Here is a 23533-nt window from a genome sequence, read left to right on the forward strand (position 1 = left end):
TTATTTATTTATTTATTTATTTATTTATTTATTTATTTATTTATTTATTTATTTATTCATCCATCCATCCATCCATCCATCCATCCATCCATCCATCTATCTATCTATCTATCTATCTATCTATCTATCTATCTATCTATCTATGTGTGTGGCTGTGTATGTGTACTATGAATGTGGGGTCAGAGGACAACATGTGGGGAGTTGGTTCTTCTACTGTGTGTCTTCCAGGAATTAACTGGAACTGGTGGCCAGCATCTATACCTGCTGAACTATCTCCCTGGCACATGGTGGTCTTCTGTCCCTTCCAATTTCATGTTAAGGCAGGGATGGATATTTTCATGCAAAGATAAAAACAAGAGACAATTAGGTAATTGACGTTTTTCTCAAGCATCTCCAGTTCTGAAACTTGAGTGCCAGTACTTAGTTTTGGATTAATTAATGGCAAACCCTAATTAGGTATTGTGATTTGGTTGCCCAAAATTAGTGTGGTTGACTTTGCTCTCCTTAATGCACTGGGGACCCTCCTTTGTTTTTCCCTCATATTTTCTTGTCTTCATGTAGGTTTCAAGACTTGCTCAGAGAGCTGTCTCATCGTGATCAAGGCGACACTCGAGAGCTTGCTGAAATGCCACCACCGCAATCAAGACTTTTGCAATACAGACAAGTTCAGGCCAGAAGCCCACCAGCGGTCCCGTCTCCCCCTTCCGCCACAGACCACAGTGGCCAGTTTTCTAACGTTAATGACAACAGCAGAGACCTTGGAGTGGCCCACAGCCCAGCATTCCCACAGCGCCTCCCTCCTCAGCTCTTTGGCTCCCCCTTTTCGTTGCCATCTGAACACCTTGCTCCACCTCCCCTGAAATACCTGGCTCCTGAAGGAGCATGGAATTTTGCTAACTTGCAGCAGAATCATTTAATAGGGCCAGGCTTCCCCTATGGCCTACCTCCATTGCCTCCCAGGCCACCGCAGAACCCTTTTGTACACATCCAGAACCATCACCATGCTGTTGGTCAAGAGCCATTTCACCCTCTGTCATCTCGAACAGTGTCGTCTTCTTCGCTCCCCAGCCTAGAAGAGGTAAATGTTGTTCGCTGTTCTTCTGGGATTAGCTGGTTGGGAACAGTTGCTGCTGGTGTTTATCCATTTGATAAAAGGAGAATCTATTAGATAATAGGATCTTTAAGAAGTGATCTTTTCTGAACAACAGTTTAACACCTACCTGTGTGCTCTTTCACATTTTGTATGTGGTATTGTCCAAACATGAAACCTCTTAAAAAATATTTCATTGTTGTTTTGGCATGTTTGACCTCAGAGGACTCTCATATCCAAAGAGTGTTGGCCTTTCTAGCCTGAGGACGTAGCACCTTAGGGGCTTGTCTTTTATTAGGTTGAGCTTGCTGACCTTCTAAAGGGGCTGCTTTCTCTAGTGAGTGGCCAGTTCAGCACCAGTTCTCTACCCTGGCATCCTGAGGGTTTAGTAGGATGTTTATGAAGCAGTGGCCATCCAGTCAGACCAGTTTCCAAATGTCACAACATCCTGTCAGTTAACATGAGGAAGCATCAGGAGACAGATGGAGCTTTTCCCATAAGACTCTCAGGTACTGGCGCACAGCAGCACCAACATGGAGCGTGTCGTGATTTCAAGGGATAAGACTTCCAAAATGGGGCTGGAGAGATGGCTTAGCATTGAAGAACTCTGGATGCTCTTCCAGAAGACTTGGAGTCAGTTTCCAGCACACACATGGTGACTCACAATCTTCTGTAGCTGCAGTTCCATGGGATCTGACGCTTCTTTTGAATTTTTTGGGTACATGCAGGCAAAATATCCAAAACTATATAATGTGTAGACTGTCACTGTCTAGCTGTGCCCGGTGAGCTTACAGTGATTAAGGATAAGACTGTAAAGGGAATGGTTGTTAGTTTTGTTTGTTGGAGACGAGATCTCAGTGGGTAGCCTAGGCTGGTCTTGGACTCACATCCTCCAGTCTTGGCCTCTAATGTACTTGGATTACAGGCAAGTATCTCTGTACCTGACTTGCAGTTGTGAAATGTGAATTAGAACATCTTTCTTTGAGACAGGTTCTCAGTGTGAGCTCAAGGTGGCCTTGAACTAGTAGTCATCCTACTCAAGTTCTGGGATTATAGGCACAAGCCACCACACCTGGTTAAGAGATCTTTTGATCTAATCTTCCAGTGAGTCGTGGACAAGTCAAAGCAAATCACACTTCCGTGAGGGTGAGGCCCGTCCTCAAGCTTTTCGTTTCGTAGCCGGAATGGCCTTTGTGATACATTTGACAGTGTTTGTTGTTGTCTTTAAGGAGAAGTAAGCTTTGGTGCTGAAAACTGTGTCGCTTTCCTGATACTGGGTGTGACGCCTCACCTCTCTTGCTGAGTGCGCTCCTGATACTGTGTGGTGAGGACCGTGTCCCAGTTCTCACAAGCTTTCACAGTTTATACTTTGCTAAGTGTCACTGCACACTGAATAATCAGCTTTAATCACTGGTCTTTTTAAGTGGTCCATGATTTTGGAAGTTAATCTCTTTGTACCCTGTTGCTTTCAATGTTTGGCAGTTTCTTGTCGCTCTGAGATATAAATACATCCCTTCAGTTGTCAGTGAATTCTTTTGCTTGCAAAAACACTTGGTCATCTTGCTTCTGACACTAGGTTTGTGAGTGATGACTAACTTGCAGCAACTGAAGAAATTCGTTGACAAGGAAAATATTATTTTTACCACATTGTAGATTTTGACATTTTCAATGTATTAGGGTAAGTTCTGTGTGTTCAAAATGGTTTTGTATGAATCATCTCACAGTGAATGGCGTATGTTCTCACTGTTTACTTCCAACCTTTTCAAGCAGTTTCTTTAACTTTAACAATACAAAGGTTACTTTCTTCCCTACTGTGAATTCTTTTATTGCCAGAAACCTTGGCAGATTAATCTGATGGGATGAAAACGCTTAGATGTTACTCTAACAGTTACCTTAAGGGGAGATTTTTTTTTCCCTGTATGTTTCGTTTGACTATGGTTTTGGTTTTGTACTCATCTTTTGAGGCTAGACTTTACTGTGTAGTTGAAGCTGGCCTAAAACTGTGGTTGCCCTACTCCTCTGCCTCCCTCGTGCTGGGATTACAGGCATGTACTAGCAACTCTCAACTATAATTTTTATTTTCTTTAGAAAAATGAAATATATGACCAATAGTAGCCAGAAAAATCACCTAATTTTATCACATAAAAATGGCTGCCATAGCATTTCATTTAGTCTTTTCTAGCGGCCATAGATAAGAATATGTGATGGGTTAACAAAGAGGGATTGAAAGCCAGGCACAGTGACACACACCTGTAATCCCCAGCAGTCAGGGGGGCAGAGACAGACACATCCCTGTGAGTTTGAGGCCAGCCTGGTCTAAAAGTGAGTTCAGTCCAGGACAGGCTACAAGGCTGTCCAAGGCTACACAGAGAAACCCTGTCTTGGAAAAAACCCAAACCCAAACCGTAGAGGGACTGATTAACTATTATGGACACTGCAAACAATTACGCCCCTCATCACTGTGCCCTCACAACTCTATCCAGTCTGCCTTTCCCTGAGGTCAGGGCTCTCTGAATGGGACCTTGGTCTTAAGGCTCTTTTCAGTTCTGAGAGCAATTCTCATTTGGATAACTAAGATTGACCTTCATTGGTTTTCCTTCTTTACCTCAAAATGAGTGGAAGCTGTGGGTGGCCCTTGGCTGTTTGGATGAGGCAAGAACAAGATGCTGCCTTTTCCTGGGGCTTCTGATCATTCTTAGCTGACTTCAAGTACTGCTGAACATTTGGGATCCTGGTTTCATTTCCCTCTGGATATTTCCTCAGTTGTCTTCATGCCTCCACTAGTTGTAGCATTACCACTAACTGGAAGTAGCGTCCTTGTCAATGAAAGATTCTTTATATAGCATTGTGTTGTGCTCCAGTTTCAGCTGAAGAGAAAATGCAATCAACAGAAATCCATTCTTAGCTTTTGGGCCTCCAAGTGCTCTATTTCTGGTGATTTTGGCTTGATTAAAAGTTCTTCAAGGCTGGAGAGATGGCACTTACTGTTCTTGCAGAGGACCAGGGATCTGTGCCCAGCACCCACACTATGGCTCACAACTGCCTATAAGTCAGCTCCAGAGTTGCAGACACCATCCTCTGGCCCCCACAGTTCCGGCGTGTGCTTGGTGCACATCTTCTCATGCAGGCTTACACACATACATATAACTTTAAAATGTTTTTGAGACAGGGTTTCTCTGTGTAAAGAGCCCTGGCTGTCCTGGACCCTGTAGACCAGGCTCCCCAGGATCCACCTGCCTCTGCATCGGAGTTCTGGGATGAAAGGTGTGCACCACCACGCCCAGCTCTAAGAAGTTTTCTTGAAGGCTGATTTTTATTTGTGTGAAAATGCCCATTTTGCATGGTGACTGTATGCCCTCACCTCCGAGGAAGAAGCCTTTCTTCAGCATATCCTGTCCTGAAGTCACTTCCTGGACTTTGTGTTTGTTTCTGCCCGTTAGTCTTCCTGTTCTGTACCAGAGTGATGTTCTTCACCCAGATGAGGCTCTGCGCTGTGATGGACAGTGCACGCTCAGGGCTAGTGGGAAGCCCCCCTGTTTCTACAGAGTGTGGATACAAGAGGAGGACATTTTGAGGCTTCACTTCTAGAAGAAGTTAGAATGTTTTTGTCAACTCTTTCTCTTATATACCTCTAAAACTCCCTTTAGATTGCTATTTGAATTATATTAGACTTACAGCTTAAATTGGAATTTTATCTTGGGAAATACTTTCAGTTTTTCCCTTAGGAAATGGTACAATCTTTCATGTGTTAATTTCTCTCTCCTTCTTCTCTTTGGTCCTTCCCCATTGGCTTTATGTGTTTCTTTTTAAAAATTCTGTTGTGTCTTTATTTCTGGTTCCCATAGGATGTTGTTTTGTTTTATGTTCTGTTCATTGTTTTGAATGCAAGCTTTGTACCTTTCAGGCATTTCATCTGGAAAAACAAATCCTCATTCTCCTTAAGTGGCCGTCGGTTTGTCAAGTTAAAAACTTGCATTTCCCATAGAGTGTTGGTGCTGAGATGGCACAAAGCGCAGCTCTCCACCTCGGATGCATTCAGTCTGAAGTATTCTGATTAAAGCAAGAAACAGAGAGGATGAAGAATGCTCTTCAGATTCTCACTGCACCAATCAGAGCCAGTTTCTGAAACTGCACAACTTTGTTTGCAGTACTGATGTCATCCTAAAAACCTCAGTAGAGAGTTGGATCCTGGCTGGGGGTGTGGCGGGTTGGCCCAGCACTTGCTTAGCATGCTGAAGACTGTTCAGTTCTTGGTCCTGGGGTGGAGTGGTGGGTTAGTGCCGCTCCTCGGCCTCTCTTTCTGACCTGCCTTGAAATAGTTCCTGCTTGAGGTCCTGGCTTTTGAGCAGTTCGCTTATTTTCATTTTCTCTCCAGCACCTGTGTGTTTGGCATGCTTTAGTTTGGGTTTCACCGTGCCCTCTAGCCAGCCCTGCTCCTGGACTTGAGTCTTACACTGGAGGCTATCTATTGAGCAAGGCTTGCTTGGCTTCACCTCTTCTCACATGGATGTGGGTACCGAGAGCTTGAGATTTATGGTGTGTAACCAGCTGAAACTACTGCTGTCCTCTTGGCTCAGTAAGGGGTGGCGTCTAGTAGACCTCCCAGAACAAGGAGCAGTGATCGCAATACCATAGACCTCTCTTCCAGCCTAATTGTCAAAGCTAATCTCCGAGATGAGATCTTAGGCTTTAACTGAAGCTCCTGGAACTGTAGCTAACAGGACTTGGAATTCCCACTAGAATTAGTTTTTCCTTGGTGATTGACTTTGGTAGAATAATTATAAATACAGATCTTAGTAATATGCTAACCTTTCCCAGTTATTTATTTATACACATCCATATGAAAGGATTTGCAAACCTTAACATTACAAATTTGTCTTAGAATAGCAAGCAAATTAGGAATTTTATTTAAGTTGACAATTGTATTAATAGAAAATTTTACACAAATTTAGTAATTCTTATAGTTCATACATTAAAATTTTCCTGAAATGTTAGTATTATAGTTTGCTTTTTAGAAAGACATACTAACAGTAAAATTTTAAAGTAATGATCATATGCTTAGTGACATAATGATGTCATAGATCAGGGAGAAAAATTTTTCAAATATTTTTTTCATTTGTGTTTGTGAGTGGTTGTCTGTGTCTATGTATGTGTACCATGTTTGTGCCTGGTACCTAAGGAAGCCAGAAGAGGGTGTTGGTTTCCTGAAACTGGAGTTGTGATGGTTGTGAGCCACAGTGTGGGTGCTGGGAACTGAACCCTGTTCTCTTGAGCAAGTGCTCTTAACCATTGAGACATCTCTCTGTCCCCAGAGATCATTTATTTTAACTCATTATTACTGAGTTACTGGGAATTGAACCTTGATCCTCATGCATACTAGACCGAGCACTGTCCCCTGAGCTATATCCCCAGCCCTGTTTGTTTTCATTTTAAGACAGGGCTTCCTAACTCACACAGCCAGCCGTGGACTTGCTGTCTATGGTAGGTAGGACTTGAACTTTCCATGCTCCTGCCTCAGGCGCTTGAATAACTGGGATAACAGACTGTGACAGTAGACTTGGCAACTCAGTATTTTCCTTAATTTTTAAATATTATATGTATTTTATTTGTGTGTTGGGGTAGATGGGAAGGAGAGAATTTAGGTCAGAGGACAAACCTGCTGGACTCGTTCTCGCTGGGTTGTCAGGCTTGGCTGCAGGCAGCCTTAACCACTGAGCCATCTCACCAGCTCCTGGCAACTTATTTTAAAGGAGACTGAGACACAAAGATGTTGATCCTATGTAGCATAGTCATTAATGAAGTGAAGACTCGTGCCTGGTGGAGAGCATAAGGAACAAGGAATGACATAGTTCTCAGAACCGGATGCTGGAGGAAAGTAAATGTTCTTAGGACAAAGAATTACCTTTTCAGCTATCTAAAAAATTCCTTTTTTGTGGGGCTGAAAGGGGCAGTTTGTCCATTCTGAGAATCCATTTCATTCTAGGTGCTAAGTGTTTGGATATTCAGATGACTAATTTTGAGACCTCAAATCTCAGAAATTAACAATAAGCAGTTACTTTCTCAGTAGTGTCTAAGAACTGACTGAAAGTTCTTTGATCCCCTTTTTTGGAGAAGCTGACCATCTGAGAGAAAGCATATTGTCCCAAGTTGAAGGGTAAGTGCCTCTGAACTGCTCAAATTGGCCTTGTCCCCTTGTAAGAGGCATCTTGATAGCCCGATTGTCCACAGTGGAGATGAGTAAATAGAAGTCAGGTTCTTTTCTTTATGTGGCCCCAACTTCTGACTGCTCTGTGTCAGTGAGTCATGGCCATTTCACTGTACATTTCTTACAGGAAAAAAACAGAATATGAATGTAGTATGACTTTAGAAACTGAGGCAAAATTTTGCCTTTATTATTGCTGAAATTTTATGAGAGTAATATGACACTAGAATTGCTTAAGATTCTCTTAGCGTAACTTACTATAAAATGTAGATCGTTTGGAATGATAAGAGTGAAGAAGTCCATAACTGTCTCGGTGGTGACACTGGTGGCATCAGCGGGACAAATGAGTGCAGCATATACTTGCAGGTGGAACCTGAGGAGGGCCTGGCAGGCCAGCTGTGGGTGGGACCGAACCAAGATTCAAGATAGGATCCCAGAGTCCTGCCAGCCCTATCTCCGTTGCCCTACAGCCACTGTGGGCAGGCAGTGCCTTCCTATAGGCCATGGAAGTGCAGCATTTCAGGTCACAGAAAGGCCCCAACCACCTGACATTTCCTCATGTTTGGTAATCTTCATCCACTTGTTTCCTTGACTTTCCTTCTAAGACGTCTGTTATTAAGAAGCTGGGTATCCAGGTTTCTCCAGTTCTCTTTTTTCCCTTGTCATAGTTTAATACTCTTACAAGGTTTCCTACTTGGAGGAATTATTCCTTTTTTAAGTCTGTTTGTCGCTTTATTACATTTTTACATTGGAATTTTTAGGCTGGAAAGGCTCAGTGGCAGAAAGCTTTTCCATCACTAAGGGAAAAAAATCAAGCAGTTATTCTGGATTGCTTCTTTACCTCCCACCCCTGCCGTGCTGACTGTTGCACCCAGGGCCTTGTACGTGGTAGAGAGCACTTTATGGCTTGTCCAGCGCCATCACCCACAGACCTTTGTCTTTAGTCTACAATTGCAATAGTTTTCCCATGGATACCACTAGAGTTTTATTTTATTTTGCTTTGTATTTGTAATAAAAGTAACATAATATTTTGAAAAGAATTTTTCACTTGCCACAGCATTTGTCTGTCATATTGTTAATTCTTCCATCTTGATTTTTCTTTTCTTTTCTTTTCTTTTTAATATACCTTTGTACCAAACTGTAGGTGTGCTACGTCAAACATAAGATGATAATCTTATGGGGAATTAAATTAAAATGTTAGTGGAACATAAGAGTGCTCCATAGTTTCTTCCAAATAGTGAGAAAATGAAAAGATCCATTAAAATTAATAAATCAGTTAAATAAGTAATCAGTTATTAAATATGATGTTATCGTAAGTTTTCATGATACAGAAAGATATCTATTACTTTTAAAAAGATTTATCTATTTTTATTTTATGTATATTCGTGTTTTACTTGCTTGGGTAAGTGTGCATGTCTGGTGCCCACAGAGGCCAGAAGAGACTGCCAGATCCCTTGTCACTGAGCTGTGGCTGATTGATAGCTACCATGTGGGCGCTGGGAACTAAACCCAGGTTCTTTGCAAGAGCAGTAAGTGTTCTTAACCTCTGAGTCATTTCTTCAGCCTCTACCTATAACATGTTAATGAGAAGTTGCCAAAACAGGGACAATATGACTTTGTTTTCAGTGAGTGTGTGTCTTTGTATGCAAGTAGAAGAAGATGCAGGCGATGTTTAGTTCTCTGCTCTGGTAACTTGACTGCTGAGGTGAGGCACTGGGTACCAGTCTGACTGATTGTAATAGTTCCCAGCAACGTTCCTGGTTAGCAGCTGTCGATGGCTGTTGATTTAGTCTTTTGTTTCATTAGAGATGGCAAATAGTGTTTTAAAAGTTCTTAAAAATTTCTTCTGTGTTTATTTTTCTTATATGAAGGAGAATTTTCACCATTGAATATGATAAAATACTAACTACTAAAAGAGTCTATATGAAAAAGACAGATATATAATTTATGTCCTTTATTCATTTTTAGGCTAATAATTCAATGTGTTAGCAGGATTCAAGAATGGCTGTTGAGGCCTTTTTCTTCCTGTTTTCTCTTTGAATATCATTCTGAATCAAGCATCGTTATGTATTTGAATTTCCAGCATATTGTAGTTACATTTTTTGATATCTCATTCTGTATCTGGACGCTAATCTGTTAAGAATCCCATTCTGGTTCCTGTTTTCCAGATGTCTGTGTATAATACAGATCATTGGCTTATTGTGTGTTAGAAAGTAAGAATGCAGAGTGTCTGAATTCATGTGTTGCTGCCACAGCAACATCAGAGGGATGTGCAATGTTTAAAGTAGAAAAGAAACAAGATTTCAGAGGAGAAATCCTAAGCCCCTATCTGAAGAAATCTAAAGGGAAGAGCAAGATAAACACCAGGAAATGAGAATGATGAAAACAATTCAATGCAATTCAATTCTGTACTACAGAATACAGTAGAGAAGAGTCCCTGAAACCCACAGTTGGTTCTTTGCAAAGGGAAAGTAGATAGCATTTAGCAAGACTAGCAAGGGTCTGTCTTCTGCATGACCCTCTCTCTCTCTCTCCACACCCTACATCTGTATCAAGATGTCATTACTAAACCTCATGTGTCCTGCTGGTTTTCTGCTTTGAATTCCGTGACTCCATGAGTTGAAGGCCCTAAAGGTCTGGGGAACTCCCGAGGTTACTGAGGGTTACAGTGGGAAGCTGTGCCTCATCTCCATCTCCTCACATACTGATACCTTGGGGTCTTGTCTGGAATCTCTCTGAAGCATTTTTGGTTCACTTGAAATGACATTCTGCTGTCTGTGCTCTAGCTGTCTCAAGCCTTGTGTAGACAGGTTAGAATTTTGTCTTTTGAGTAGGTAGGGTCAGTGACTTTGTTTAATATGAGAAATTATAGAAAATGGAGTTTTAGCCTTCTGCAGGGATCAGAGGCTCAGGGAGAATTGAGGTAGGCTAGAAAGATGGAAAGTTATGGGGACACGAAGGGAAAGGACTCGTAGGTTAAAGGCTGCAGATGCCCCACTCTAGGAGGGCAGGCAAAAAGTCTTTCTTCTCATTGGAGAACAGTGTGCTATAACATGTTCTGAATCAATCAGTCAATCTCAATCTCTGCCTCACTGTCTCTCTCTTGCTCACTCTCCCCATCCATGCTTCAGTCTTTGTTAAAATATTAACAGCCCCTCCCCCCAAAAAAAAGAGTGACAAGAAAAAAAGAGAAGATACTGGCTACTGATAGCAGGAACAAAGGAATGATGTCATTCAGATGAGGTGGCTTTGAAGGATAATAACAGGTTGCAGTTTTAAACAGGTTAGGTGATGTGGGCCACTCACTTCCCTGAAAGCCACAAACTTTCAAAAACTCACCAACAATGACATAAATGTCATAGGAACGATCATATAGCTGTTAAAGAATTGAGTTTATGGTTAAAACACTTCAAGAGATAACTGTCTGGGTTAGAGCTGTTTGACTACTGAATTCCCCTAAATATGTAAAGAAGAAAGTCTACCAATTACAGTCCCTGCCAGAGAATGGAAGGGAAAGCTTGTCAGTTTATGCAGAGAGCCACCATTTCTATTTCCAAAGCAAGACAGAGGCAGAAGAAAAAAGAAAACTATAGGCTGATTTCTATGACAAGAATGTAACTATCCTCAACAGAACAGCAAATTGAATTCAGCCAGGCATGAGGCGCACAATCCACCGTGATCCTGTGCAGCTTATCTGGCTGGTGCAGTATTTGAAAGTAAATCGGTGGATAGCCTACCACGTTAACAGTCTGGGGAAAGTCACACGATCATATCAATTGATATCCCCCCTTCTGAAAGCTGACGACCCACCACCCTCCTTACCACCATCCACACACGTTCACACAAAGTAGAAAGAGACTTGCAGCTGCTGAAAGGCGCCTGAAATACCCAGCAGCCACCACCATAGGTAATAGGAAGAGGCTTCCAGCCTTAGAGAGAGGTTAGGGCAATTGCGTCACAGTTGTCCACACCTCCTGTCCCTGTGGCCTGTGCACAGAGACCACTTGAGCTCAGATGGTCATGACAAGCATGGGCTACATGGTGAGACTTGTCTCCAGTAGAAAGATGGGAAACAAAAGGGTGGGGATGGAGACTGAAGATCGACGGAAAGAACAGAAGAGGCAGGGAGGGAAAGAAGGAGGGAAGGGAAGAAGGCAGCAGGCGGAGTGCTTGTTGGAGGCTTCAGTCAGTGCAGCAATGCAAGGACATAAAGCTTAAGAACTGAGACAGAAAGAATAAAGCGGCCTCAGCTTTGTTTGCTGTATAAACCATTTTCATTTGCTGTCTGTTCTTTTGCCTGTACCCACCTTACCTTTGAAGAAAAAGATTCCAATGAAGATGGCTTTTTCACAAGTTCACCTTTGTGTATTCCATAGCCGTACCTTGTATTTTTTTTTCTTTAATTATATTTACGTGACTTTCTGATTTTTCTATTCTCTCACCGAAGCCCCAAGGTTCCTACGTCTACCCATTGTCTGTACTACTGTTGTAAGTGTCCATTAAGGACAGGGCTTATGAAGTAACTGGCTGAGGTCTGTGTGCCCAAATGCAGGGTTCTGTGTCACAGGGCTCTTACAGCTTGCTTTTTTTTGAGGCCCTGGCGAACATGAGTGCATTAGCTTTCACACATAAAGGCTCAGGAGTGTGATGCCCTGCAGACAAATGACAGGGCAGAATTCCCAGTGTGACAATTACAAAACACTTCATCTTCATTTCAAGAGCTAATTGTCTTTCTTACAAAAAAGACTGAACCAACCATTTGATCTCTAGGGTTGTCTGGCCTGGAGAACACAGACTTCTGGAGGGTTAGCTCTCCTGCTAAGCACCTTTTAAGGACTGAAAGGAGCTCCAAGTGTGCAGCTTGAATTTGACACAAAGCAGCATAATCTCAATCCCCAGTCAAATTCAGAATGATTTTGATCAGTGGGAAAGAATTTTCTCCAAAGAATAAAATTAAAGGTGAATGTAAATGATCTCATGAGAAACAGAGGACATAAATAAGATACAGGTGGGAAGGGAATCGTTCAGGTGGCCGTGACTTCTCCTTTTTTTAAGTACAAGTGTGGCCTGGCCTCACAGCTGTCTGGTGAGAGAGAGGGTTCCTGCCCTTGTCTTGTCCCCGCCTTGATCTCTAGCCTAGGGGGTTTTGCTTGGGGCCTTGCATTGATGCAGACACGCCACTGCCTTCGCATCCCAGTCTGATGCTGCCCACCATCTTCATCTTGCAGCTCTTCCCTTGTGCTTTCACACACACTTCCAATGGTGGTGGGAGAGATTCGTCTGAATCATAATTGATCTGAAAAGCAGATTTTACCATTATCAGGGAGAAAAGTTGGGACAATTAAAAGCCATGTGCCATTTTGTAATCAGATGTAGGTTTTTTTTTTTTTTTTTTTTTAACAGTAAAACAAAGATATAACAATTGCCCTTAAACATGCAGCAGGAACCAATCTAAACACCCTAGTTCCTAGCATATTCAGTTCTCTCTACAGTCCCAAGAGGAAGGATGCTAGGGTTGGGTCATGTAGATGAAGTTCCCAGGAGGCCAGGCTGGTCTGCACCGGGCTTTGGCACTGCCTGCCATTGGAGCTGATACCCAGTACTTACCACAATAGGCAAGAAGAAACTGCCGAGCCCTTGGCTCAGGCTACACCTTGAAATGGTTGCCAGACAGCCCTGTCAGGAGGGCAGGAGAATTTGGCCTGCATACTTTTAGGAGCATACTTTTAGGAATTTTAGAGAGGAGCAGATGCATAAGTTAATCAGGATCTGAACATGTGGACCGAATGGTTTCCATGACAACCTCACATGGGCTCTGTTTGTTTGTTTGTTTGTTTGTTTTATGAGTGCTCTCTCTCATCAGGAGGGTTCTAAACATGTGAAAAGAATATTGTGGAGAAAGTACTGAGTATTGTGTACCAGCTGATTGGCTGGGAGAAATACGGTGAAGCCCAGTCTGGAGTGCTTAGGCCAGATGGGAGGAAGTGGTTCTTGTCAGTGGCCCTGAGCACAGCTGAAGCTGGGAAGGGCCAGGAGCTGTCTGGGTGGCTCTCTTCTGGAGCTCTGTGGTTCTACCAGCTTGACTCCAGCTCACACATGCACACTGCCGTTCTCTAGAATTACAGTATAACTTTATAGCTAAGGATAACCGATTTATTCAGGACCCACGGGCTGGCATGTGTCCCCACCGGACTACACAGGGAGGGACAGTCCAGAGAGAAGTTTCGGACCCAGGTCTCCTGACACCATGTTGGAGTAGCTGCTGCATTTTAAAGGGGAGATGGTGAAGGGAGGGAGTCTTCTGGTACAGGAGAGAATCTCTCTGCTGTGTGAGGTTGTATCACTATGGATCTGAGGGTGGTATGGGTGTGCCGGAGGCTGCCTGACTTTCCACACGTCCTTTTCTTGTGTAGTATGAGCCCAGAGGACCCGGTCGGCCCTTGTACCAAAGAAGAATCTCATCTAGCTCAGCCCAGCCTTGTGTGGAAGAAGGCAACACCCCGCAAGACAGCCTGGCTCAGGGCAAAGACACGCAGGACCACGGCCACACACCTGCGTTCAGCTTCCCAGCCCCCGAGTCCTGGGCCAACAGCACCTCATCTGCCCCCTACCAGAACATTCCGTGCAATGGATCCAGCAGGACACCTCAGCCCAGAGAGCTGATAGGTAAGATGAATGGGCGAGCTTCCAGAAGCCGTGATTTAGACTCCTCAGCACCTGAATGTGTACGGGGCGGTTTCCTGTCAGTCCCTCCCACATTTGCATTGCTCAAAAGCCACTGTGTGTTCTTGCAAGGGTGCGTGGGTGCTCTCCCTCTTCTGTTGCTCTCTCATACAATACGCTGTCTTTTAAGGCTTAAAAGACTGGAAACAAAAGCTATATGTTGATGGATAACACTGCTCAGGAAGAGTGGGACCAGGTTTTAAAGACCTTGAAAGCCAGGAAGTAGAAGATGTGATGTTTACCTCTGTTTCTCCCCTCTCAGTCTTCCGTGTTCACTTAGAATATAGCAGTTGGGCATGTTGGTGCACATCCGCTCCCCCAGCACCGGGCAGGCTGAGGAGGAGGATAAGGAGTTCAAAGCCAGCCTGAGCTACATAGCAAGATCTTCTCTGAGAAAACTAAAATGATTCAATTTAAATGAGTGTTACAAGAAAGGGGAGTGGCTGTAACAAGTGGACCTGGTTCCCCCGACCGGGTTTGAGAGCAGACACTGCGGGCACATGCATGTTCCACTTCACAGTAACCCATTGCCCAGGCAGATAGCCGAGCCTTTACTTGGCAGCACGGCTTTCCCGTCCCTGTTGACAGCGCTCCGGTGGCCATGGGTGTTCCTTTATGGTGTTTCTTCAAGAGAGGGGTTGTGGTTTCCCATCCTGTGGCCTGGTTAAACCCTGTCACTTTCTCTGCTTGTAGCCCCGCCCAAGACTGTCAAACCCCCTGAGGATCAGCTGAAGCCCGACAGCGGGGAGGCGTCCAGTTCCTTCAACTACTCGGTGCTGCAGCACCTCGGCCAGTTCCCACCCCTCATGCCCAACAAGCAGATCGCAGAGTCGGCCAACAGCAGCCACCAGCAGAGTCCGGCAGGGAGCAAGCCGGCAATGTCCTATGCCAGTGCGCTGCGGGCCCCGCCCAAGCCCAGGCCCCCGCCCGAGCAGGCGAAGAAGGGCAGCGACCCGCTGTCCCTGTTCCAGGAGCTCAGCCTAGGCAGCAGCCCGGGCAGCAACGGCTTCTACTCCTACTTCAAGTGACCGCCCTCGCTCGCCTCTGAATGTTGGGTTCCTGGTTGTCCGTAGGATTGAGGTGGCGGCTGCGCCTGCGCACAGCCCTCCGTAATGTTGACCGTGCTCGCACTCAGTCCCCTTGCTGCTAGACCTGCGCCTAAGTTTGAAAGTATATTCCATTATTTTGCATTTTTGATGTGAGTCAGAATTTCGACAGCTTTTATGTAGAATAAAAATATTTTTAAATTTGTGTATTGTTACATATGTTTGCATCAAGCTAGCAGCTAAGAGGTTAATTGTGCAACTATAAAAAAAAAAGAAAAAAGTTTGTCTAAAATATATTTAAAAAGAAAAAAATGTTAAGTAGCATTTACATTTATTCAATAATATTACCACATGCTGGGTTTCTGTACCAGAAATGGCCAGTTGATGTACAAATGTATGTTATTTTTGCTTAAATTCACTTAAAAAATTTTTTTAAATAAAGGGGCAGCATCTTCTAAAAACTTTATCTTTTTTTTTTTTTTTTGGTGACAGGATGCTGCGTTCTAAAACTTTCAGAGTTTTAGACTCTGTGACATGCTGTTCTCTCCATCAGCATAGGGTGGAGGTCAAGGCCTTCTTTGCCCATGTGTATTCTGTATGCCACTGGGTTTTGAAATGTGAAAAAGAAAAAGAAAAAAAAAAAAAACTAGCCAAAACCCACTGGCATACTTAGTTTTGTTTTGGTTTTTGACAAGCAACACTTCCCGCTTGTTTTTAATGTTAATTTGAGAGTGTGTTGTTGTTGTTTTTTTTTTTTTAAAAAAAAAAAACACAAATCATGAAGCTGAAAATTTTTAGGATTGTTGGTGCTTAGTAGACTTGATAACTATTTTAAAACTGCGTGAATTTAGTGAAAAATCCTTTTCTCACTCTGCATGTGTAAGTGTCTGTGGCCTGCCCCTACCCCCCAGGGCAGAAAGAACTGTGCCCACTAAAGGTTTGGCTTTCTTTTCCTCCAGGAAAAATTTTGGTACCTTATTTGATGTTTACATTAAGATATGACATTACACATGGCAATTCTAAGATTTTTCTAGTTGTTTGAGGAATATCATTAAAGAAAAAAATGTTCGTCAAAAATTGATCAAAATTTAGGGCATGTTTCAGATCCTTTGAGTCTTCTGAAGTTCACTCTTGAACCCATTATAAATCTGAAGTTGAAGCCACCGCCTGCAGAGGTCCACAGCCTGACAGTTGTTTTGAATGGACGTTAAAAGGAGAGGCTGGCCTTTTCATGTGTGCTTTAACACAGTTGAATGAGGAACGTCCTTACCATTTCCTGATCCAGTAGCTCGAATTTTATGTTTCTGAGATGTCTTGAGACTATGATATATCTTTTATTTTTTATTTTTTTTAAACTAAGATGAGACCAGGGGATAGATATTTCAAAAGAGCCCAATCTTCCTGATGATCATTCAAGCATAGTTCTGGAACTGTGCTGACAGGACATCTTAAACTGGGTGGAGAGTGGCACGGAAGGCAGAGTTTGTCTGACTAGCCGGCTGCAGCCCCCGATAGTGTGGGATTAAAGGCTGTGCTGGTTAAGGACCAGCCACCTCCAGGACCCATGCCGCAGCCTCTAATTCAGTGCCACTTTTGTGCTCAGGGCCGAGCCACTGGCACCTGGCTTCCCGCCTCGGGCTGCACACCTCTTGTGAGGCGGCTGATGTGGACCCCCAGACTGAAGATGTGTTGATAGCTAGTGCAGATCACAGCAGGGGTGTGGGTCCAGTGAGCCAGGCCACCGCGCTCTGCAAGATGTGACATCAGCACGTCGCTGGCACACCGTTGGCAGAACAGGATAACTGTTGCCACAGCACTCTGTGGTTTCTAGTTCTGTGCCCAGACGAGCAGTAGGACTCTCCCAGGATGAAGCTGCCTGTGTCCCATCAGTGAGAGCCCCACCCCACACAGGCAGACACACAGCACAGGTCAGCCAAGTGTTCAGAGCCAGTTTGCTAACTCAGAACTGTATTGCCCGCTTCCAGTTTACCGCTCATCAGGAGATAATTACCTAGTTTTCTGTTTTTCATACTTGAACCTTTAAAAAAATATATCAGTTTTTAAAAATTATTTATATTTTAGTTAAAGTCATGCGTGCACCCTATCATCTTATATAAAAATGCTGATGGCGGGCCCCTTTAAATGACGTGCGGTGACATTCTCAGAGTGCGTGTTTCTAGGAAATGACACTAGCTACTTGTTAGTTGACCGCGGTGTTGGGAATGTTGAGTGCTCCCATCTCTCTCTTGTTTCTGCAGCTAGTTGAGGATTTGTTTCCATGTTCTCATGGTCTGGATAAAGTGCTTGTTTTAACCCGGCCCCCTCCTTCCCAGCGTGACTCCTGTCTTCCCCGTGTGGGCCCTGAGGAGCCTGTTGGCCCTGAGGAGCCTGTTACTTGTGCCGGCATCTTGTAACAGTCGACAGCAGATCTTACCTGAAGAGCCATTGTGAGTTCCCACTGCTGCTCTGTGCTGTTACTCAGTCTTAGTATTAGCAGCGTTAGTCAGCCTCCTGGAAACAGCTTATTTCATTCATTAGATTCAACTTTAGAGTTCAGATGGAACATATGTACATCTGTGTGTGTATATATGTGTTTGTTTACATACATAAGCACACATTTATTTTTTAAAGAAAACTTGATAGCTCTGTGATGCCCTTTTCTTCTGAGGGCAGATTTCTCCTGACGTCTTCTTATGATTTCTTTCATGTCTTTTGTTCTTTTTCTAGGTGGCATTTCCTTGTTCTTGCCAGTACTGTTTTTGGTCATTTCACTACAGCTTGAGGTCTTTCTTTTTCCTCCTTCCCGCTCTCCCTTTCTTTTCCCATCTTTTTCTTTCAGTTCTTTTAGGTGATAATTCATAGAGCATTCAACGCTAAGTTTGTTCCTCCTCTTCCCTTTTTGATCTAAAAATGAATTCCTGTTGAGATTTGACAAACTTCATTCATATTATGGATATTTTTTGGTGTATTTTTCAAAGAAGTCCACTCTGGCCCTGCCATTGCTAATCACAATATTTTGATCGAGCAGTAGTTACTTAATTGATCATTCAGAGTAATGGCCTCAGTCTTCCTATCTTCACACAGACATGCTTTCTGTCTGGGTCGTCCTGTGTGAGGAAAACATAAAATTGTCCAGTGTGGGTTATTTTTTTGTTTTTGTTTTCTTCTAATCAAAAGTCTAGGATGAGTTCAGATTTGATAGAAGCATCAACTAGTCTTTTCTGTTCAGAGAGCTGCAGGGTAAGTAAAATAAACAGAAGTCTCATGGAATAAGCATTACCCGATAAACAGAGCAGTCTCCAGAGCCTATTCACTGAAGAGGTTTTCTTCTTTCTGCAGGCATTGAGGCTCCAAGGAAGCTCACTGTGTCTTTTAACCTTGAGCTTATATGTTGTATTGCATTGCTGTAGTGTAGTTGAAGGTTCTGTGTTTTGATATGTTTCATTTTGAGAGCAAAGCTGAAAACATAAAAGAATGTATTTCTAGCCACCATGACTAAGAGTCAGGGTCTGAAAACAGATAGATTTAGGTTAAATCTGAGTGTTTCAAATATTGTCATGGAGAATGTTAGATTTCCTGAAATAGTTGATTTTTAGGAGATGCCCATGAGTGAAGAAATCATTGTGTAGTGGAGAGTTTTGCTAAAGAAAAATTCTATAAAAATACAAGATTAAAACTTCTCGTATAGTAAAACATAGAATTACTGCTTTAAAATATTATTTATGCTGTTCATCCCTCCCCATCCACTTCTCAACCTCCTCACAGTTAAGGTTCTCATTAAGTAGATACTGTTTTTTGCTTATCTTCCCCTTAGCATAATGAACCCCCTGCTTCCACCGTTGCCCTGTCTGTCTTCTCACACCTGGGTACACATGTTTTGGTAGATCTGATCTGTCATCTGGTCCATATTCAGGCTGCCCAGAAATTAGGAAAAAGATGACTGAAGCTTTGCCTTGTGCTTCTTGTTCAGAATATTTCGTAGTGTGCCCCTCACATCATGGTACCCAGACTCATCACCTTGGTCCTTAAACAAAAGCCTTCCTCACATTGCCCTCTCCCATTGTTATCTCCATTTAATTAGCAATTCCAAGACCACTGAAACAGAGGATTTTTCTCAAGTTTAACATCCTAATAAAACATCAGAAAGTGGCATTATGTCATCAACTCTAAGCTAGAATATCAGGTCATACTTTTTTTTTTTAAGTTTTAGTGTAACAGTCAGACATTTTGAGCCTACTGAAAAATACCTACCTTACAGTGATCTTTAAAGAAACCCTCATTGTTTAAAAATGTTTTTGTAAGGAAGGTACATGATAGAAGAGTCTACACTTGGACTTGTGAGCTGCGGGTAAATTCCAGCCCATTGAGCCAGTGGTAGCCTGAAGCTTCTGAAAAGAGTTTCAAGAGAAAGCCCATGTGTCCTGTAGTATTCAGTCATCAGTGGTAGACCAGACGTGACTTGCAATTTGTTCAACAGAGAGATTTTATTTTGATACAAATACTAAACATAAAGTATAGTAAGTTTTATATAATTCTATGAGTTCATTCAACAATATTGTGAGATTTTCAGTTTGGTTTTCGGGGGTCTTTTTGGCTCTTTCTACCTCATCTGAGGTCTCTTCTGTACTTTAGTTAGCATACTAGCATGTGGTTGCCTGCCTTAGAATGACGTACTAAGGGGAGGGGAAATCGATATCACCTTTTAAGAAAAATTTTGATTTTTATGGAATAATTGTTTTAATATTTTAATGTTTGAAAGTGAAGGGGGAAAGGGTGACAAATTACATACAGTGATAACTATTTACAAACTTAACGTATTTTAAGATTTTAGAATTGTGAGCGAGAGCAAGCAAAGAAAAAAAGAAAAAAAAAGAAAAAAAGAAAAAGAAAAAAAAAGTTGATTGTGAAGCTGAAGTCAGCCTTGGCTTTCCCTGGATGGGTTGTTGAAGTACAGATGGCTGGATCCACCCCAGGGTGACTGCCACAGCCGCCCAGGGAGCGCGCTTTGAAGACCGCTGGTCTAGAGAAAGCCAGAGGGTTTTTCATCTCATTACTCTTGGGTCATTTTAATCATCCTGACACCACACGTGGCCCATTTGTTGAAAAAGCTCTCTGTACCTTTGGGGTCTCTGCTCCTCCTCATTGGGGTGCAGGGGCACTTTCATTTCTAGGGTGAGTTTGTTGTTAAGGACGCAGCTGCCCGGCTGCCATCTGGAAGCTGTGCATTTGTGGGATGTGCTTTAGAGTTGACCTCATCCCTACACATGGAGAGAGAACTGAGGAAAGAAGCCATCGGACGCCCCGAGAGTGTCCCCGCACTCATCGAGGCTCACAGTGTGGGAGTCCCTGTCCCAGGGTGGCAGTGACACGGAGCATCAGAGACGTTAGATAGTCCCCAAATAACGGAGTCTATAGCTTCTTGTTTTCTTTCTCCTCCTCCTCTTCTTCTCCTTCTTCTTCTCTTCTTCTTTTGTATGTGTATTGGCATGAGGGCAAAGGATTTACTTTCGTATTATATGTTTCTCAGGTTAACAAAGTTATTTTGGGTTCTCTGCCGTGCCAGCAGGCCTTAGGGAGAGCCTGGGTGTTGTATGTGGCAGAAAAGAAGCAATTGTTTCTGATTCCCTTGCTACCTTGAAGAACTCTGTCTGTTTGCAGAAGAGTTGAGGGGAACACACCCGTCTCCACAGCGTGAGTGACTTCCTAAGTCATAGCAGGCCTGAATGAGCGAGTTATTTTGAAAAAGAAACTGCCTACAACGTAATAAGCCTGACAGGTCTTTGGATATTTTTACATTTGTGTGTTGAGTTTAATGTTCAGCCTGGGCTGCAGCTTGGCGGGTATTGGCCTCTGCTTCCGGTTTTTAGTCTGGCTTTGAGTATTCTGAGTTACTAGCAAGAAAACAAATCTATTTTTTAAGGTAATAGACTGTAGAACGGCATAGGCGTAGACGTATAAGACACAGTGACCATCGTAGGATGCACAGCTTTAGAATCCTTAGCCCCCAGTACTTCCTACATAACAGGCCCGGGAAGCTTTAGCTGTGGGTGGCTGGTGTGCTCGGCACAGCTTCCTCTATGCACTCCCAGCTTATAAGGGATTTTGGTTTATTTGCCATTTGCCTTGCATGGTACCACTTTGTATCTTTTGGGGGGGGGGGCGTGGAGGGCTCTTGTCCAGGTTAAAGTCCCAAAGTGTCAGACCTGAGATTGTTTCTCAACAACACCCCTCCCCTTTCCCCTCCCCCCACACAGAGGAAGGGTTCTTGATATTCATGTATCGGGACCACGCCTGCGCCTATATCTCCATGTGTATGACATGCACATCAAGTACTGTATCTGACTTCTGTGCCAGCCACCTGACCTGATTCTTTGAAACCCATAAAGGTAGTGGTTATATGTCATAGTTGCATCCCAGGTGAATGGAGTGGCTCAAATACTTTCTCTGAATTATGAAGCTAATGGGGTTTGCATTTTTAGTAAAGAGTGATACAGGATCTTTCTTTTTAGTGTTTTAAAAAATACAATTCCCTAAATGTGGTCAGCGATATATAGGACCAGTTCTGTAGAAGAATCATGCTGGGTCTTCTGCCGGAAAAGCCTCCGTAAGAGAGGCCACGCATGAAATCACCCTGGTTCGTTTATCTGACAAGCACCACTTACGCAGCATCTAATTAAACATAATCTATGCCAAGAGTAATAACAACAACTGTGTTCCTTTGCGGTGTATCATACCTCATCTGAGAGGCCCTAATACCTGGAGAATTGATTCTTGAAAGTAAAGATGATTTTGTATCATTAGATAACCCCACAGCTATCCACCAAGGCTTTTCATTTCTCCTTTCTTTGTCTTCCCTAACTCGGTTTTTGGAGTCCCCTTAGCTTATGCTACTTCCTTAGGACACATTTTTGAGCCCGGGAGTCTACGGTGTGATCATTGTCGGTGAAGTTTTTTTTTTTTTATTTGTTTGTTTGTTTTGTTTTGTTTTAAAAGATTCATGGTAACACAAAATGTATTTTACTGCTACAACTAAAATGTATTTATAATAAAAATGCCTTTTTAATAATTTGGAGAGTGTTTTGTGTGTACTTCCGTTCTCGGCTCCCCATTCCCTCTAAGCTTAAAAGTGCTGAAGAGGCCAGTTCATCACAGATGCAGTGAAGCTCATGGGAAGGAGAGCCGAGTGTGAGGAAGTGAAGTAGTGACTTCATTGACATCTGTGACACCAAGCACCAACAGGAGCAAAAGCCTCAAGGCACAGATGCCACCTTTTACTTAAAAGGCAACAAAATGAGCCCCCTTCAGGGTGTCATTCTCTGCATCGGAATTATTTTAAGCAAATGTCGTGAATTACTCTCCACAAGTCTTGTAGTCATTGATACCGGCCCGGGCTTGGGTGGTTTGGAATTTGAGAGCTCATTAATCTAGTACACACTGATATATTAAAATAGGGCTAGTGCTACACCTCACAGTTATACAGAGGATTGCTCCAATCCACCTTGTTTCTGTTGGGAAAACGTTAATGTCTATGATGATACAGCTCTGAGAAGCACTAGTAAGCTGCAGGCAGCTTTCTGTGCCATATTTTGTATTTAGTACTCCATTAATATGGCACCGTTAGTACAGCTTAAAGACACCATGCTGTGGGGGCGCTGTTGAGAATGAGATGGTTGGCCTTCCTAGGGACGACAGCCTAAAATCCATTGCCCTGGATCTGTTCTTGCTCATTTATTTATTTATTTTAGGTAGCTTTTTGTGTGTGAGTGTTCTGGCTGCATGTATGTCCGTGCACTTTGCGTGTGCCTGTGCCTGTGGAAGAGACTAGCCTAGAACTGGTGTTACGGATGGTTGTGAGCTACCATGTGGATGCTGGGATCTGAACCCAGGTCCTCTGCACGTGCTCTAACCACTGAGCAGCTTCCTCCGTTTGCAAATAGACATTTTGCTTTGTGTTGTCTAGACAGGATAAACACCCGCCTCTGGATTTTAAGAAGAAAACCCATTTCTTCCACGTAAGCGTGGTGGATGCAGGGTGCTCTCCGCTCGGCAGAAGTAACCTGTGATCTGTGTGGAACTGAAAGGGGGATTCTTAGGGCTTTGCTTTCAGCAGAGATTGTAATTGATTAATTGTGCAAGGTGGGAAGTCCCACAGTGAGAATGGAAGGCTGGGCTGGCATGAAGTGGGCAGGGAGCACCTGCTGCTCTTGCTAAATCTAGAGCACTCACGAGGCCCCAACCCCAAGGCTGCTGCTTAGATGACGTGGTTTTGGTGGTTTTTGTCTCAACCAGTCAACCCTTATCAGATGGAAATCTCAAGGGTCTGAAGAACTGGCCATTGGATGGCCAGGCTTCATGCTTATCTCACCGACCGTATGTAGCTGTCCACCTTTCTGCAACTGGCCTGCGCCATTCTCTGGAGACCCACAGTGGCTCTCCCATCGTGGCCTTTCTTGCCCCCTGTCCCTTCCCCTC

At 43.3% G+C, this 23533-nt stretch overlaps 1 protein-coding gene across 3 annotated transcripts in view; it reads left to right on the forward strand.

Moving 5' to 3' along the window:
* Helz (helicase with zinc finger) overlaps window positions 1-22127 on the forward strand; it is a 142876-nt gene extending 120749 nt beyond the window's left edge. For all 3 annotated transcript variants that reach the window (XM_055592127.1, XM_055592129.1, XM_055592128.1), the window contains 3 exons: window positions 562-1078; window positions 13706-13958; window positions 14709-22127. In XM_055592127.1, coding sequence (XP_055448102.1) covers window positions 562-1078; window positions 13706-13958; window positions 14709-15043 — 1105 coding nt within the window. In that variant the 3' untranslated portion in view covers window positions 15044-22127. The remainder of the gene's footprint in view (window positions 1-561; window positions 1079-13705; window positions 13959-14708) is intronic.
* The last annotated feature ends 1406 nt before the right edge of the window (window positions 22128-23533 follow it).

Source organism: Psammomys obesus, unplaced genomic scaffold (genome assembly GCF_907164565.1).
Source record: "Psammomys obesus unplaced genomic scaffold, mPsaObe1.curated_primary_1811, whole genome shotgun sequence".
Taxonomy (NCBI): domain Eukaryota; kingdom Metazoa; phylum Chordata; class Mammalia; order Rodentia; family Muridae; genus Psammomys; species Psammomys obesus.